General features: G+C 36.8%; 1 protein-coding gene across 1 annotated transcript in view; it reads left to right on the top strand.

Annotated features, from left to right (window-relative positions):
• LOC135695535 (histone-lysine N-methyltransferase SETDB1) overlaps window positions 1–18,708 on the top strand; it is a 42,002-nt gene that overhangs the window by 5,829 nt on the left and 17,465 nt on the right. The window contains exons 9-23 of the mRNA XM_065214651.2: window positions 268–346; window positions 1,021–1,094; window positions 1,704–1,777; window positions 2,298–2,356; window positions 2,606–2,648; window positions 3,327–3,404; window positions 4,000–4,159; window positions 4,485–4,525; window positions 5,025–5,256; window positions 11,679–12,010; window positions 12,943–13,216; window positions 13,817–13,922; window positions 15,307–15,376; window positions 15,978–16,005; window positions 16,441–16,529. Coding sequence (XP_065070723.2) covers window positions 268–346; window positions 1,021–1,094; window positions 1,704–1,777; window positions 2,298–2,356; window positions 2,606–2,648; window positions 3,327–3,404; window positions 4,000–4,159; window positions 4,485–4,525; window positions 5,025–5,256; window positions 11,679–12,010; window positions 12,943–13,216; window positions 13,817–13,922; window positions 15,307–15,376; window positions 15,978–16,005; window positions 16,441–16,529 — 1,739 coding nt within the window. The remainder of the gene's footprint in view (window positions 1–267; window positions 347–1,020; window positions 1,095–1,703; window positions 1,778–2,297; window positions 2,357–2,605; window positions 2,649–3,326; window positions 3,405–3,999; window positions 4,160–4,484; window positions 4,526–5,024; window positions 5,257–11,678; window positions 12,011–12,942; window positions 13,217–13,816; window positions 13,923–15,306; window positions 15,377–15,977; window positions 16,006–16,440; window positions 16,530–18,708) is intronic.

The raw sequence follows: 18,708 nt of genomic DNA, 5'->3' as shown, positions 1-18,708 counted from the left end.
AAGTACTTGATACGATCTATTTTTGTTAATCTGTCTGAAGAATGTCCATAATGAGTCATTGCTATGTCCTTGCCCTAACATTACCATATCCGTGCCCTAAGAGAGGGTGTTTGGAAGTTTCCATTACTAGGATGTATCTGTTACTTGGAAGGTCCCTTTAATTGGGGTTCCACTGTGCTGACAGATTCCGTTTGAAAAGCACGTGGTCCATAAAATTATGGCATATTATTGTTGATATAGATAATCGTCACGTGTTTCTGCCTTCAGATTCTTTAGTTATGGCGAAAGGAGAAATTCTGTATGGTGGAGTGGTTGTGGAGAGAGCTTGCGAAGATAACAGGAATAGGTGCGTGTTTATTTCAGATTGAGGTACTCTTTTTTTGAGCTCAATTAAAGATGATACAGAGCTCTGAAATGTTTTGATTCATGAGCGATTCAAACATGGGTGGTGACCAAAATCTTGTTCATACAGGATGGCTCAGAACCATTATTGTTTTTGGCGTCTAAGTAAAAAGAAAGTATTTTGCACCACTAATAAATTCTACTTGCAAAAAATATTTACACTTTTTTTTATAAGAACAATTTTATAAGGACACAAGCCTCAAAATTGGTCGAAAGTTAAGAACAAATTAAGAACAAGCTGAGGCTGAGCTTCTGCAAAATGCAATATTGAACAACGTTTTTTCTCAAAATCGAGGATTTTTAGCGATGTGTGGGTGCTTTTTCGGTGAATATTAAAATTTGTCAGCAAATTAAGGCTGTCTCACTCACTTTGTTGGCAAATGAGGCCTGTACGCCACCCTAGAGCGAAAAAGGTAGCACTTGCACTGCATACACCCTATTAGATTAAGAACAAATGAAGAACAATCCAGTCTCAGATTTTCGAAAAGATTAAGACAGTCAGCCTGAACTTGAATTTACTGGTTCTTATAGAAAAGAGTGTATTTTGTATAGTTTGGTTTAGCTGTTATTGAATGTTATTAAAAATTGCAGGTTTTTTGTTATATCGTTATATCGCAGGTTTCTTGTTTTCTTTGATGATGGGTTCGCACAGTACATGACCGAAAAGAAAATGCATTTGGTCATCCATTCAGGTATCAATTATTAGCTCATTTTTCTAAAACAGCAAGAAATATTCATTTCGGTAATTTTTTCTTTGATTCCTTAAACTTGGCTCCACTTTGCCTTGACCCTTTTTAAACGGATAGCAGACAAATTTATCTACGTTTTCTCAACAATCAGGCATATTTCCGTATATTTACGTACTCCGTCTTTTTATATCACCTTCAGAAGAATTTCCCCTTGCTTTCGAAAATATTCGAAAATCTCTCCTTTGATTAATGAAATATTTCGCAGTTTTTGTCTATTAAATCTTTCATTTGATAATCTTCACAACAATATCGGATTCAACATTTGATAGCATTTTGTAGAAAAAGCCCTCCTAACATTTTTGTCCCTTCTCATCAGAAGTAATCACATATCTGCATGAATTATAAAAAGCCTCGTTTTCAGCAGACTCATGCTGTAATTCAGGCAATCTGTGTAGGACCTTGCCGGTGAAATCTATATCTTGAAAGTTTTCATTTTGCTATCTGGCTTAGTATACGAGAAAGATTTTACACTTGCCAAGAGTTGATATCCTAACATGATCCCTTATGTGTTTTTTGAAATGGTAGACAACCTTAACGTTTTATTCTGCCTAGCTGAAAATGTGTGGCAAGACGTTTCAATACACTGTCGAGAGTTCATCAAGGAATATTTAGAAGAGTTTCCAGAGGTTAGCTTTTTTAAAAAAGCAGTTCCATTTGTTAACTCCAGCCTAAAATTTAGAATTTCCTTCCAAAGGAGACTGCCGAAAGATGGCAGCCTTTGTTGTATTTCAACTGAAAGCTCATGCGCAATTATATAGAAATGATAATATCGTGATGTTCCTTTAAAAGATTTTCCTTCTGAATTCCTTTGTCGTCATCATGAATCTTCGTGCAGTTCAAGATGTTTCCATGTTTGATGAAAAATTATTTGAATAGTAAGTAGCTGAGTTGTGAAGAGGTTAACATTACAGCTTAGAGAATGATGTTACCAATTTTGAATAGAATTAACAGATGTATATTGATTTTTTACCAGTTTTTCAAAAGAAACACCATCGTGTGAACATAATGCTTTATAACCGCCCTTCCTTTCTCTTCTATTTCCCTCTCGCTCCTCTTTTCTTATCCCTCATTTGAACCTTAAAATTTTTCAACGATTTTGTATGCAGTATGGCGCAGCTAATCATTGTTGGTGTTATTAATTTATAGCGACCTATGCTAAAGCTAAAAGCTGGACTGTGTGTACAAACGGAATGGAATGGCAAATGGTATGAATTGATGCTTCGGTTCTTTCTTTATTTTAGATTACCGATCTATTTATCTAGATTTAAAACGAACTCTGTTAAAAGGAACTTCACTTATTCATGGCTATTATGTCAACCGACCTAACAGATCTATGTTAAGACAATTGGTCCATTTTTAACCGTTTAGGCCCATATAACTTCATGTTTGCCATCATAGTAAATTTTTCATATTTGTTTGAGTTCATTTTGATTTATCATTGTGCTCTTTTTAAGGCTGCAAGCTAAAGTAGTGGCGGTAGACTGCAGTCTCGTCAAGGTATGTAGATACAGTATAATCCGGTTATAACGTACTTTAAGGGACCAGTGTATTAAGTACGTTATAAGCAAAGTACGTTGTAATGAGGGTAAGTAAAAATTGACTAAAACCAAGCACACCTTTTGCCGGGACCAGGCACACCAGTATGTTATGTCCGAAAGTACGTAATAACCGAGGACGTTATAACGGGATTCTACTGTATTTAGCAAATCTTGTATATGAAAGCGACTTTTCCTGTTTACGCATTCCTCTCCTTATTTAAGGATCATGTTTAACATAGCTGTGTGTATTTCTAGATAATTTAGCGCTCGACTAAGAGCTGATGCCACAACCTTCGTGTCTTGACACATAATTTTTCGAGAAAAGTGATGTTTTGCCTACGCACTAAAATTTCCTATCTTTGCACATCATTTTAACCAGAAGGCTTGAATTGGTTCTTATAAGCGATTCCCACGTGCCTCATCAGTTTTCACGTGCCTCGTTAGTTTTCACGTGCCTCGTTAGTTTTCACGTGCCTCAAACCAAATGACCAATAGCAATCTGTCTTTTTTTTGTTCTCTCATTTATTAAGAGACAGCAAGTTTATTATGGATGCAAAGTAATTGAGATACGTTTCCTAACTGTTGCTTAAATGTAACCTGGTTTTTGGAGTCAATGGAAATGGATATTCTCTTGTAGATGTTATTCGATGTAGACAAAAGAACTGAATGGATTTACCGCGGATCCACTCGTTTAGAACCATTGTATTCGGAACTGGTGAGTTTAGACCATTTTTATTTTAATTTTTCCTTTATTGAAACATTAATTGCAGAATTGGCACTATGTATGATTCGTAGGCCACATATTGTATTTTATCAAGCTTTCATAGACGATTTTTTCTGAAGCAGTATTTGAAAAACTGAAAAGAGCTCTGGTGTATATGTGAGTTTTCTGATCTACTCATTTTTTGCTTCCCAACATTACGCCACTCCTCACAAGATAGCGCTTATTTGTGCTACATAAAGAGCTATGCCTGCCAAAAGTACTTGGAACACCCAGCAATTTGCATTGCATTTTATATCTTTCACTTTTTTTTCGGAAAAAAATTTACTACATCCACTCCCTTCCCCTAGGACAATAATGATAAATTGGAGAAATGTCATAAAAGAAGCGCAAAAGAAAATGCTTCCTGAAATCCTAGCCCATTTGATAGTAAACCAACATTGTTCTGTGGGGGAGAGGGGGATGATTGATTTTGAATTTGGAAACTGACATCGTTGTTCCAAGACTTTTGGCAGGCATTGTAGTTCTTAGATTCATTATGTAAAATGTCTTTCGTTAAATGCAATTGATGGTTTTGTATTGTTTCAAGGGACGACGTGATTTGGAAGCGCTGAAAAACAAGGGCAAAAAGTCAAGCAAGAAGAAAAAGTCTGTGGCATCGAATATGAAAAAAGTGGAACCGTACGTGGAGGATGCAATAACGAAACCCTGTTTTGGAATCTCAAGATTTAGCAAAACCGATCCACAAGGTCTGCATTTCGCACCAATAATTGGATAGATAATTGTCTCTTAACCTTTGAACTCTGTATATGCGATTGCTGCTACGCTCTTATATACACTGACCTTTGGCCTTTTTTGCTGTAAATATTGTTGACTGACCTTTCACCTTTTGCTTTTTTGTTTGACCTTTGCCCTTTTGTCAACATGACGTTGTTAAAGGGTACTCTTATTGGATGTGGGGTCCCGCTTGTCTTAAACTTGTGGTCACAGCTGTTTCTAGTGGCCATTGCATCACTTTGCAACGATTTTGAGCTTCATGATCATGTAAACATGCAAATGCTTAATTTATTCCAGGAATCCAACAGATAAAAGAATGGGGTCCGGTTGAAGAAAAAGTAAGTCATATAGTGAAATAGTAACAATAAAATAAACAATGAAAGTGATTAGAAGAACAGTTTGGTTTACCTGGTCAGTTTGTGTCTTGTCATTGTATTTTCATGTTTGCTGTTAATGTATCAAACGGTACAATAAAACTTCTATCTAACATACATTTGCGAGACCAGGTTTCCTGTCCGTTGTGGGGAAGTGTCCGATTAACTGTTGTTACTTGTTCAAGACTTTGGCATTAGGAATTAACTTGCAAACTTTGGCATTGGAAATTGATCTTTCGCTGAATAGCCTAAATAATGTTTGAGTCTGATTTATAAAATGAAATGTATATTTAGGCTCTAAATAAAAAAGTTTGGCAACCTTCAGCTTAGATGCGAAATTAAAGTTACCTTCAAAATTTGAAAAAGGTATGATTTTCCAGCTCTGTGTTGATGTGGATTTTAAAAAAGTGCTTTAGTTAAAATGCAGTTTTTATAGAATAACTATTTCTTTTCGAACTTCCAGTCTTCAAGCGCTAGCATGGAGCAAGACGAGAAGTCACTGTATGTATCCGCAGACAATGAAGGTGGTAGTCCAACGTCTGGTGGGAAAGTCGGATCTGACTCAGGCAAAAACAATCAGACTTTATCTAAGAAGCGGAAAATGGACAATTTGTCTGAACATGGGTCTGTTTCATCGGTTGATGCAAACAGCCCTGATAATGCAGCTGGGAGTAATCGGAACCCTGGCAGTGATGGTAAATAACAGCTCAATGAATTTTTATATTTATTTTCTTGTTTTGGTTTAAAATTTAGCTTTTGGTTTTTAAGTCAGCCTGACGTGTAGCAACATGCTGAAAAGTCATCGCTCACAAGGACCCTTCGGGCGGCCTACTTAGAGAAAGATATCACAATGTACAAAAACAAGATCAAACGCAAGAAAGGTTCAAAGGGCTTAGGTGATAGGCCAATATTTCATCCAGCCGGAGGTTGGGGGTGATTAGTTCAAAGGTCACTTGTTATTTGTTTCAGATTAGTACAATTAGCGGGATATAAATGCACTAAAAGAAAACTTTTCATATCTAAAAAGTTTCATTTATTTATTTCATGCTTTTACCGACCTGGAAAATTCGCAGAGCATTACCAAAAAATGTTTTTGAAAGCATGGGCCTAGCAAAAGTTTTAACCTGTCTCTGGGACACAAGCAAAAAGTCTGAGAACTGTCCATTTACAAAACTTGTTTTTGCATTGTTGTAGGTGTTTCAAACTCCGTATACTATTTTTATTGTTGTTCATTTTTAATAGACTACATTAAAATAATCTAATTATATAGCTATTTTGCACTTCATTTTGAATAAATATATGATATTTTAGATAATGAATAATATTTGGTTTGATATAAAGGTTGAAGGAGTCGACATTTCCGTGTTAAAGGTGTTTTTCCCAAGGGGAGAGATGGTACCTACTTCGTTGTCGTCAATTTAGGCCCTTTACTCAAAATTATGTCATTGAACGTGACAAGGTCTTGAGAAGTGAAAGGTGATAGGCAGGGGCAATGCATAACGACGACGAGAATTACATTTGTTGTGAAATCGGATTTTAAAATAAATTAGAGGCCAAACTTATATTTCGCCTCTTTTTCAAATTATTCATTGCGAGTTTCACAGAATCTGGCAGACTGAAATCTTCCATCTTACGTGCTGAAAGGCTGGGCTTTGTTTCTGTTACAGTGATTTTCTCTCTGTTTTCAAATCACCGTTTTAGCGTTATTTTTAAACCGTATCTATCACACTATCTGCAACAGTTTGAGCTTTCAGATATTCTAGAGGCTATGCATAAATCTCGCAAGGTTGTCTCTTCTTTTTTGAAGATATGTTTCAGTCTAAGGTCAAAAAACCGCCTAAGAGAATCTACAATAACGTTTTAAAACGGGTAAAGGGGTTTTGTGATCCTACTCAAATACTGATACATTGGATCGCAAAAAACAACCAAAAAATTTTGTGGATGCTTGTGAACCATAATATACAGAAATTTGAAGCATAAGTTTCTGTAATAGGTCTATTTTCTCACCCTTAATCGTACTAGATAAGACAGCATGTCCAATTAAAGATGATTCGACCATACGTCAACATATGATTCCAGAATTGTATGAATCTAGAATCGATAGTGCGCAAAACATAGTGATGCTTGAAGGGTTGTCTGTCGTTTTGGAATATTTCTACTTTAAAGTACACAATAACTTCTTGTATAGACAGAAAGAGTTGGTTTTACCCGTTGGTATATTCAAGGCAGTACGTCGCGCCGTTCATTGGTTTATCGAAACAAAGAACAAAATTTCTATTTCAGTGAGTTTTCATTTCGTAACAAAGACGCTTAATGATGCTAACGATGAGTTGTTCTAATTTGTCACGCTTCTCTTATTTCGAGGACCCTCGAAATTCAACAAAATGAACAGCGCGACACACTGCCTTTCAAATATGCAAGTAGTTTGATGTCGCCAAAGATCGCAAGCAAGGCACCAATCAAATGTGTCATTATTTCTCCCGCGTTTTACTTTCGATCAGCACCTTACCATAGAAATCAAATGTGTCATTATTCCTCCCGCGTCTTAGATCGATCAGCACCTGACTGTAGAATGTCATTTTTTTCTCTGAGAAGTGTCAATTTTTGCCACCTTTTATTTCAAGCAATAATGAAATACTTGCACTTCCTACATTTAACTTTCTTTGGGCTTCAATTCCTGTCAGTCAATCATATCATAGTCTTCTATTATTTCTTGTTAATATTAACATTCTATCGCTATTTTTCTTTGTTTCCATTTCCAAGTTGTACAAGGAGCGCGAAACTATATTAAGCACTTGCGCGCATGCTCACATCATCTAGTAATCAGTTGCACAAATAATTTGCACTTTGAACCACACCAATGTGAAAGATCACGTCGAGTTGCCTTATTCTACTGAAGGGAAACATCTCCAGAAACGCAGAGTTTATACAGAAGCATGTTATGCGAAGCATGAAATGATAACTCAAAATTCTTGAAGAACGTTGCAAATGTGTTGCATTGTTGTTGAATGCTGTTGTGAGAGTATTGGAGCAAGTTGGTACGTCCACCCAATTATCGGCAGATATTGAGATCAATGCAAGTTGGAAAGTAGCATCAGAAATATGGCATATGAATTAGAATTGAACAAATGTTTTGCAAATTAAAACCAGATAAGATGGGAAGATCATATTGGTGTTGGTATTGCAGATTATCACAAAATGCAAGGGTCATTTACTACTACTGTGTGTTTTCATAATCAATTCTTTGCAAAGAAAAGATGACAGTTCAAGAATGGTCAAAACAATACTCGCCCGAAAGATCCAAGATTTAAAATGCCGAATAGACGAAAGCCACCATACTCAAGTAAACTATGGGAACATCTTGGCGGCTCATTTCCGTTTATCTATGTACTACTACGATGACGGACTTTTGTTTTCTAGTTAATTGCCAATCGTAACACAATGCACAATTGTTAGCTAGAATAATTTTATAACTAATTCATACAAACTTTTTGTACAGCGTATGCTCTACCTGTTGTGTTCATTTTAGCTAACAAATACGGGTGCCCTATTATTTCAGATTACATCTATTCGTATGCCGGCGATTTGAACTTCATAATTTGATTGACTTCCCCCTTCCCCTTGTAGCTATTTCGTTGCCTTTTGGAAGCACCATTTTTGCGATATGGTTTTTGCGATTTTATGTTCCAATGTTATTGTTATAAAATTGGCTCCTCGTCGGCGAAAATCCTCTCTTAAATTGAAGTGAATTGACACCTCTGCCTTTCACAAAACTTGTCACTTTTCTAATTTGTATTTGTTTTCAAAATTGCATCGTTCCATTCATGGTGGAAAATTTTATCCGCTACAGTAAGTAGCCGCATATAAAAGCCGCTTTTTCAAACTGAGGCCTCCAAAATTTACTTATTAACCGAGACCTTTCATCATCAGGGCTAAAGTTTCTTATCAATAGGTACTGTCAAGTCAAATCATCAATCAAGCATTCCTTCCAAACGATAAGTTTCGCCTACCCTCTCAATTTTTCAGTATTTTTACGTACCCTTTAAGTGAAAATGTTGACTCCTTCAATCTCCACAATTTCATTAACAATCTTCCTAAACTGGCAGTATTTTCACATGTATGGAGCACTAACATGTCAGTAAACACAAAGCACTTTGGGTTTTTTTGCTAGTTAAAGCCAATCTCTGCACGGAGACTGGGACTTAAAATGACGTCACATTTGTAAAATCATAAACTTTCGTATTACATCAAATCTTATGTTGCTGATATTCTTAAGCTTGGCAAGATAATAAAGATAGTCTGATAGTCATTGGGTGTAAGTTTCATTTGATTTGCACACTGTATCTTATCGTTGATCCTCCATAAGCACTTCTTCATTGGGTCTAGGTTTGAGTTTAGGTAATTTTCCGCCATTTATCATCCCGGCTGTTTTAGGCCAGTACTTGTCCTTGTATTGTTATTACTCAATTTCAATTATTTGTTTGGTTGCCAAGGCAGCAAGTACTTTTATAGAACTACGCTTCATCTTAAACCCCCTCCCCATCACTCTGCCTGAAGTGAATACACTTTGTCATGTATCCAATAAGTTGAATTTCATGTGTATCCGAGGCTGCTTCGTCATTTGTTCCTTAATCGAACACGGAAGCTCTATATCTGGAATCCAAATCTCTTTTTAACTCTATACTGCAACAACCTCTCTCAGACATGAAAGTCTCGGTCACAAAGATTATTATCTTGGACGGCCATTTCTCTTAGACTAAATTGACCAGATAAAGTAGCTTGAACGACCACACACGTAAAACGGCCTTCTTCTTCACCACATAGCGTCCAAAAAGTTAATTTAGTACTCTATGTTGCATCAAATTGATAGTTCCAGGGCAATTGAAGTTAACAAATTGACAAAACAAGTACCTCTTGGCCATTTTACAGCAACTAAACCCGTTTGTTTGAAAAGACCATCACTCTCAAGCGACCAATTTTCCCTCTTTACAAAATGGAATTCCTTGCAGTTTTGACCATGCACTTAGTTCGCATCGTCTTAAATACCTTGTTGGTTTGTTGTTACTAATTCAAATTCTGCACTTAAAATTCTTCGAAAATGTATTTTTGCAATAGATACCTATGCCATTTGTTTACATTCCGTTATTGCTAATTGAAATGTTAGTGAACTGATAATTACCATGAATACTATAAGCAAAATCAACAATTGTCCATTTTTGTCGTCTCGTTCTGCATCTTTAGCAGTTACTAACGGCTTATATCTGAAATATAACTCTGATATCAAGTTATCATCGTGGAATAACCACATTGGAATGAAGGACACCTGGGATGCATGTTGTATGTGTTGGTGAGAACTTCAGTTGTATTTACACGCCAACATGTACAATTAGCCTTCAACAGCTGAATACACTGTTTATTTCTGCAGATTTAATCTTATTTAAGCATCTAATGTAACAATCTCATCGTAAAAAAGAACCCTGTTACCGAATTTGTTTCCATGACAACCACGATTTTAGGTGTTGTAGTTTTCCATTTGTCCATCTTAATTACTGGACACTACCGATAACCACTGGAAGAAAGCAACATAGGAAAATTGTTGGTTGCTTTTTAATTACCACCCCCAGGTCCATGACTCGGTAAGACTTTGTAATTGATGTTGACTTCCATGGTATGGTTGATTTTGTGAGAGTGTGTGGACGATTTTGTCCCGCTTTCACATCTATTGAGGCCATAAACTTATCTGGGCGAAAAAAGTGATTAAGAGGGAAGGAAAAAGCTTTGTGGTTGTTTCATTAAAGCAAATAAGACTTTAAAATGTGAGGTTTCAATCTATAGTATTTCAAATAGGCATTGGAGCACTTAAATCCATCGCTTTCACAAAATAGCAAAAAGCTACTGAATTGATTTTTCATTTAGAATAACCAAAGAAAATACAAACAAGTTGATTGGGAGAGTTAGGAATTTGTATGGGAAGCTGCTGCAGTTAGTCTGAAAGCAGCGTTATTTTCAGAATATATTTTATTGAAGGTATTCTATTAAAACAGAGCTGATATCATCTTCAATCAACCCAGTATAGCTCATGTTAAGCGCTGAAAACCTCATGTATTCGAAAGAACTCCCTGCCAAAAAAGGTTCTAAGAAAGATCCCACCTTTGGCGGGTGGGCCGTTTTATTATTAAGTTTCACGTTGCTTTTCTGAAAAAAATGTAGAAAGCTCTAATGAGAAAATGTTAGTATTCCTTTCTCAAAATTGACAATTCGTTGGACACAAAATCGTTAATGGATAACTTATTACACGGCACACCCCGTCAGTCTAAATATGGATGGGTTATTGGTGGGCTCCCTTCACCTGATGGGTTATTGGTGGGCGTTAATGCCAAAGGCCATTTTTATTCAAGTTCGTCTAAGCAGAAGACAGAGCAAGAATTCATAGGTTTCCCATAATTGGTGGTTAGTGGAAAATTTGTAATGGTTCGATATTTTTTAAATAGACTTCTTTAGAATCAAGGTCCCTTCCCCCCCCCCCCCATCATTTAGTTGATTGCATCATTTACATTATGACGTTTGTAGGTCACTATACATTGATAATTTCTCTACACAAAGATTTGCTTCGTAATATCATTTCTCTCAAAAAGTGGAATGAATAGTAGAATATCAGACCAATAAAGAAGAGCCACAGTTTTTTCTGTTGTCACGCATAAAGAGTTTTTATGAACAGAGTTTTTATAAACATAATAATTTGCTTATTTGTTCGCAGAACGTTTTTTTAAATGATTTAGTATATTTTGTAGAAAATGCGATGAACTACAAGATAATATGTATTTAAAGTGTGAGAAAATTTCTGATTTTTTTGGATGAAGGTGTGGTGTTATGGTATTTGTGTAAAAGATTGGAAACACATTATGATAATTTTACACCAAAATGACGTCAAAATCCTGTAAGAACTAAAACACTTTTTATAAAGTAATAGAGACAAAAGCAGTGGTTTAAAAGCACGAATATACCAATTTTTTATCTCTTGAACTTGTACTTCCATTTTAATCTCTTTTACTTGTAGAAATTGTTAGTTGTGTATTTTGACTTCATTTCATTCAATTTGATCTCTTTTGTTACGCAGCCATGATCAACTTACCGTCACCTAAGAATCCACGACAAGGCACCGCGAAAACCTTCCAACGACACTCCAGCCAAAGCTCAATCGAATCAACCGCATCCGACAGCCAATTGTTGCTACGAAACAGTAACCAAGGTCGTTTTGAAAGACAGCTAAGCAGCCAGTCCCTTCAATCAGAATCATTGAATTCCAAATCACTTGGGACAGGATTTGTAAGACACAGTTCAAGCGGTGCTTTGGGGTCTGAAACTCGTGTTAATTTTAGCGGGAATGGATCGCCTTCGGTTCCAGTGACGAGAAGCAAAAGTATGGCACAGTTGTTCAGCTCCCCTGAGGTAAATACATGTTTTCTGAAAGGCTTTAGAATGGTGGAAATCACTGGAACATTCGTTTTCTTGTTCTCGCGTGTACTAGATTGGTGTCGAAACATTTATTGCCAGGAATGACCTTTCAACGATTAGAAATGCCACCCTTTGTTGAATTTCAACGATAGAAAATGCCCCTCTTCCGTTTTGAAATTGTTTCGTTGGTGCATTCAAAAGGCGTTCCCATTACAAGGTCGCCTAAGTATGGCGGTCACATTAATAGGTCGCCGTTGGTGCATCAAAAAGGCGCTACAATTAGGCTTAACTGCAAACCTGAGTCATGCAAGATTTTGGAGCCATTATCAGTGACGTAACACAGTTTAGGGCAACTTAATTCGGTAACTAAGGTCTCGCGATCAAAAGAGACCCCCAAAGGTATCCAGACTTTGCTCAAGTTCACCTTATTACCGAAGTTCTTAAAGTTCCTTACCTGAAGCATTTAACGCAGACCCCGACTCCCCCCCTAGTTAACGAGAAAAGTATCATTTCCTTATCTTGTTATTGTGTTGAAATGCTCTACACCATACCCTTGAATGGGACCCCCTTGCAGTCCGTGAATAGGGACTCGTCTCAGTTTTCCCTCAAGGACCCCTGGTGTCTCCGTTCTGCCACTGGCCATTATACTATTTCTTGATCTAATATAATATCAAATTAATAATCCGGCGATCCAAACTCGTAAGAGATTGCAGAGTTTTTATGTATTTTCAGCACTTCTAATTTTCCAAAGCTTTCCTAACAATGTTGACCATGAAGGGGATAATGTCTTCGTTCCAATGTTTCGTAAAGGAAATATTCTTATTTTCAGGCAATTCTAGGACTTGTATATTACTCCATACAGAATTATCCTTGAAGCATCTTTTATTGGGTATTATTCTCTTTAACGAATTATTTGTATTTTACAGCGAAGTGTTGATGCCCAACTTATAGCGAAGCGAAGAAGTTCCAGCCAAGAAAAATTGTTGCAGCCTTTTGCGTCAGTCACGAGACAGCGCATGATCCTTCCCCGCCCGCCACAGCAACAAATGCAGTATTTGAAGTTAGCTCAAAGCAGTGCTGGACAAGCAACGAAGGTCCTTGTGCCAATCGTGGGACACATCGGAGCAACGCAAAGCCCGACGACGTCGACACATATGGTGGCTCTTATCAACTTAACGCAATCCTTTCCTAAGATACGAGGTATGCATATTTAGCATGCGTCATACTTGTGGGAGATGAATTTGCATGGAGGGTTGACGCATATTAACGTACAATCACTGCCAAAAGTCTTAGAACACTAACGTAGGTTTTCAAAGGCAAATTCAGCCATCCCCCTCTCCCCTAGGAACAATGTCGATTTACTATAGAAAAAAGAAAGGGGTTATGGAGTACGCTTTTTCTTGTGGATTGTTTGATATTTTTTTATACTTTCAACATTGTTTTGGGCGGAAAGGGGGGCAGAAGTGGTAGTATTCATGAAAACAAATGAAAAATAGAAAAGTACAGCGCAAAGTGTTGGGTGTTCCAAGTAATTTGGACAGTGATTGTAGGACACATCATGGATTACTTGTTTCGCTTTTAATTCCAAGGAAAAACATTTCTTCATCGCCTCCGTTATGTGTTTACGGTTACGTGGAAAATCATAACGGATAACTGTTATGTTTGCGTCATTGCGTGTGAAAATTATTTTATTGCTAAATTAACAACTTCTGTCACAATCATGGCTATTATTTTCAATATTATTACCTTTCATTTCGCAACTTTCCCACAGGACTTAGTGTGAACAATAATGTTTCGTAGGACCCCATCAGTGCTCAACAAAGTGTATTCCTGAAGTCTATCTTCCGCAAAGCGAGAGAAAAAGACACAATCCACTTTCGGTCCCTTTGTTGCTTGGGTGGACTAGGTAAGGTATCGGGTAATTTTTTGATTACAAAAGTCGTTATGAAAGCAGACAGTAGCATGATGTTCGCTTCAAGCATGAAGCTTGGGGTTGCAACTTAGAATGGCCCTGTTCTCTAAAGCAAAGTTTCTACTGTTCTTTATTTACGGTATCCTGCACTTGTCGATAACAATGTCGATATGAAAATATGTGGAGATTATGGTGTATGCATCACTGACATAATTTTAAATGTGTTAATTCAGAATTTTGTCTAGTTGTTAGTGAACCAAAAATGAGCTTGAAAGCAATGTGATAGCACACATTGAGCTATAATGATTGCCAAAAGTCTTGGGGTACACCACATTTTTTAATATTTTATACTGCATTCCCTTCTCCCCCATTGAACAATATTTGTTCATGCAAAGTTAGGAGGAGCGGTGTAGTCCAGTGGATTCATTTCAGATAGCTATGGTATTTAACTTTATAATTTCCATTGTTTTGGGGGAGAGGGGGTGGCGATGCGTCGTTGGTTTTGTTTTTTATATACTGGAAACTGTTCCTTTGGCACTCTCGTCTTGGTTGTTGTGGTATCCTTTGGGTCTCCTCTTTTATCTGTAAGATATTTTTATCCATAACAGTTGATGTTATTTAAAACAACATTTAAGCAACTGTGGAGGGATTGTTTCTCAATTCATAGTCGTAGAATGTATTCGTGACGTCTTCACGGCGCTCTTTCAGTTGTTGCTGTAGAGCTCAAATAGTCTCAACTTCGATTGCAAAACGGCTTCAAAGTACAAGTAGTACAATAACTTTGATTATCTTCAGACCTCGTGAACTCGAAATGAAAACACTGAAACATTTTGATCCAAACCTACAAAAACATTTAATCAAGCCTTGACTGCATTCACGCTCTGCTTGCAGTTCAAGAAATATTTCGTTTGAAAATAGCTACAGCCCTCTGTATATGATTACACTGATCTTCATTATCGCATTTCTTTTGGGTAACATACTAAAATTGTTTCACTTATATTTTGCCTTATCTTGTTTACGTGCGCCCCTAAGTTTCCTTATTTCAGTTAGATTTATAGGTATTGTGTTTTGTTTGTTTTCTGTCAGTTGCTCGTTATTTTGTAAAGCAGGTACGCTGGCATCGAGTGTGTCGTTTTCAAGCTTGGTAATTTTTCTCTCAACTGCTGATATCTTTGTAATAAAGTCGAAGTTTGCAGAAAACATGATAACATTAAGAACTAAATTAAAGTACTTTTCATGCGACTCTCCTGCGAGGATGAATTAACCCAATTGACCAAAACCATTTAGTCATCCTTACACCTCATCGGTGAAGATGTGGCAATCATGGTACAAAAGGTCTTTGCACTGAGTTTTTGATAATGACTTGTTTTATCTACAGGGAAACAGCAAAAAGGCGACCTGGCTATCACAGGGACATTTATTACCGCGCTCCTTGCAGTAAGAGACTTGTAAGTATATTATGTGGTACATTATGGCAGTTCTGTAAAAGAGAAGATGGGTGTCTCGATTTATCTTGGGGTGACCTGCTGTTTCTCGTTATTGGTTTGTTGGGGGTATCCTTTGGGTCTCCTTTTTTATCTGTAAGATATTTTCTTTCTATAATGGCGCGGGAAATATTCTATATTTACTTTGCTGGTGGTGCGAAGACAGCATATTCTAACTATGGATTGTATGAAAAAGCACCATTCTGTGACCCAACAAAGCGATTTATACGTATTGGTTAAGGATGAACGAAAACTGAAATCGTTGAACCTTGGACAGGGGATTTTGACTAACAATCCTGTTCTGTTCTATGTATCCACTTCGTATTCCTTGACACCAGCCACGTGTTATCTCTAACATTAAAAATATGTTTCTTTCATTGCTTTTCCTTTCCTCTTCCTCCTTCTCCGAGCCATCATATCTCTGTGAAAACAAGATTTATGTAGCTTTTAAAGAATATAAGGAAAGCATAACTGTATTGCATTTTGCGATGCTTTATTTGAAATTACGCTGTATCAAATAATTAACTCGTAATTTGTTATTTTTAATGGTTTCTATCCTTTGTAGCGTAACCTTTCAGAAGTTACAAAATATTGTAAGTGAATTTTTATGCTATTTTATTTTGGTCGAATTAAAATGATAACAAAATTGAAAGCTGTTTTCACGTTTCTTGTTATGGTTGCCATTGTTGCAAGTTCTTTTTTGATAGACTGACTTAATTGACCAATCAGATTTCAGCTAGCAGTCACGTGGCATAACGCCTTACCATTCAACACCACCATTGATGATAATTTTTTTGTTTACACCAAAGAACTGCTACCTCCGTCATCAACTTGTGAATGAAAAATGAACATTTCTCTGTTGTTAGTTTATATATATACTTGTAACTTAAAACCGTCCTATTTCATTCGCCAAGGCATGTACGGCTCTGCCCATACGACATCGAGTATTTCATGACAGACAGGTAAAACGGTGATTTTCCTAATCATTATAGCAATGTATGAAAATGAAGTCTTCCCTTTACTCGTAGTGCTTCAGACCAAGGCTACGAATGTCACAATAGATGAGTTTTCGTTTGATGCCTCGATTTCCTGTAGAGACCAAATACCTATTTTCAAAGTAGGTATCCTTTAATTTCCTCCTAACTGACTTGACTTGAACCTTCCTTTAGTTTCGTCAAGTTGTTCGCGTTTCTTTTTTGGATGCATAAGGTATAACAACCATTCTCAAAAGTGTCAATTTTTGAAAGTTGCTGTTTTAAAAAAGGTTTACGTTTTGGTGCTAAAAAAGCTGAAGAAACAACATTCCAAAGCTAAAACTTTTTTTTGCATTTTCGTGTTTACGCATCTGTGTAGAGGAGGCAAACTAAACGAACCATTTTTTGCTCGGTTCGCATAACTCTCTTTTTGTTTTCTAAAATGGGAACCTATAGCTAACAATTAATGAATTCGATTCGCAAATTTCGCGATGCTTCAGGCTTTTAAAGTCAAAATTAAAAAAAAAGTAAAACATAGTTTTTTGACGTCATCGCTTTGTAACTTTATTGTAAAGAAAGAGTAGTTGTGAATTAGTTTTGCTCGACTCCAGAAAAAATTCAATTATCAAGCAGTCAAATTATTGGACTTAACTTTTCAAAGCAAGAATTCAGGAACTTTACCTTTTTTGATGCATGCTGTAGTATGAATTTGAAAATGTAGGAAAATGATTTATCAAGAAGAAAGAATCTAAAGTTGCTTGCAGTATTTTTTTGAATGCCTGGATGAGATTGTAGCTTAACTAATAGCATGAACATTGTGCTACAACAAAATCACCACTATAGGATACTTCAGAAGTGAAATTTGAGAGCGTTTTTGTAGATAGTCGAACCAGAACACAAAGACGGCCCGGAACTGTACTTCCGGCGTGGCTTTGTGGCTCTGAAAGGGCCCAAAGGGCGTGACAACGCCTTAAATAGATGTGGTCACTTAAAGTTGATATTAATTTACATAACTTCAATCAGTTCCAGAGGACTTAGGCGGGATTGCAATGGTTGCCAATCAGCAATGTTTAAGCGTATAGTTATGGATTTATGCATAAATTCAAAAAAATTCTCCTTATGAAGATCGCCACCGAGCCACCCGGGGAATCCGCCCCTGCCAGAACATACTCTCAAAACAGAACAGCTTTCTTTCCCTCTGATGTTTATCTTTATTGTGGAAAGCTCATTAATGCTATTGAATATCATGAATACAAACAATGGGCAGCACCGTAACTTCATATTGTAGGTGCTTGAAGAACGCACATATCTTGCTTCATTGCTCCTTTCATGTTCAAACCGTTTAAAGACTGTCTTGACATCGTTTCCTGTCTTCACCTAAAACACCTTTATAGAAAAAGTTTATCTAAAAAATACAGGGCAAAAATAGCAAATTTCTTTGGCTTATGGATTCTCAAACATTTAATTCTTTGGTGTTGTTGGTTTATCATAATACGAAAACCTGATTTTGATCTCAAAACGTCGTACAAATTAATCGAGATAACGCTTGCTGCCGCTGCATATTTCCAAATTCGCTGCAAGACAAGAGCAGATTGCCTTTATTTCAACTGTTTTTTCGACCTCATGTCGAGTGAGACGAAATTCTGGCTGCACAGAGCCTTTTTTATCACTGATAGTTAATGCATTATTTCGTATTGCGTGCTTTTTCATGCCAGCACCTGCCTATTTTTAACCAAGAGGTAGTCTTTTTCATTTTGGCATCTGCGTTGATTTACTTTTTAGTCCATGAAAGAGCTGGTTTGCTTTAACACTTTTCGATCTTGCAACTGAATACACGTGCAATGCACGCAGAAGCACACCGTTGATATAATCTGATGGTTTGCTGAAAGAAGAGATAGGCAACTACTAATTTGACCTTCTCACTTAAAAAAAGGCTGTCTGAACTATATATAGCGAATTTGATGCATTTCGCTTACCTACGTGGAGTTTCAGACATACATAAATTTCTCACTTCATGTGTGAAAGGTTTCTTATTTGAGCCCACTTCTCATATGGGGGAAACCGCCTTTTTCATTATAAAATATTAAAAGCGAAGAACAAGATTTGTTTTGCTTACCTCTCTTGAATATCTGACTAGTACAAAGTTCTTGGTTTTATGCGGTGGGTGTCTATTTTCACCATTCTTGGAACAACCGCTTTTTCTAACCTAAGCAGCTAGCTATAGGTCTGGCAACCATTTCGGGTATTGCTGTTGAGGTGGATAGCGGTGCTCACTCCCCATAAAGCGGCAATATTGGAAAGAGGGTAATACTACGGCTGTTT

This window comes from Rhopilema esculentum, chromosome 2 (genome assembly GCF_057945365.1).
Source record: "Rhopilema esculentum isolate cy_ngs chromosome 2, ASM5794536v1, whole genome shotgun sequence".
Lineage (NCBI taxonomy): Eukaryota > Metazoa > Cnidaria > Scyphozoa > Rhizostomeae > Rhizostomatidae > Rhopilema > Rhopilema esculentum.
This window is presented reverse-complemented; position numbering and strand designations above follow the sequence as displayed.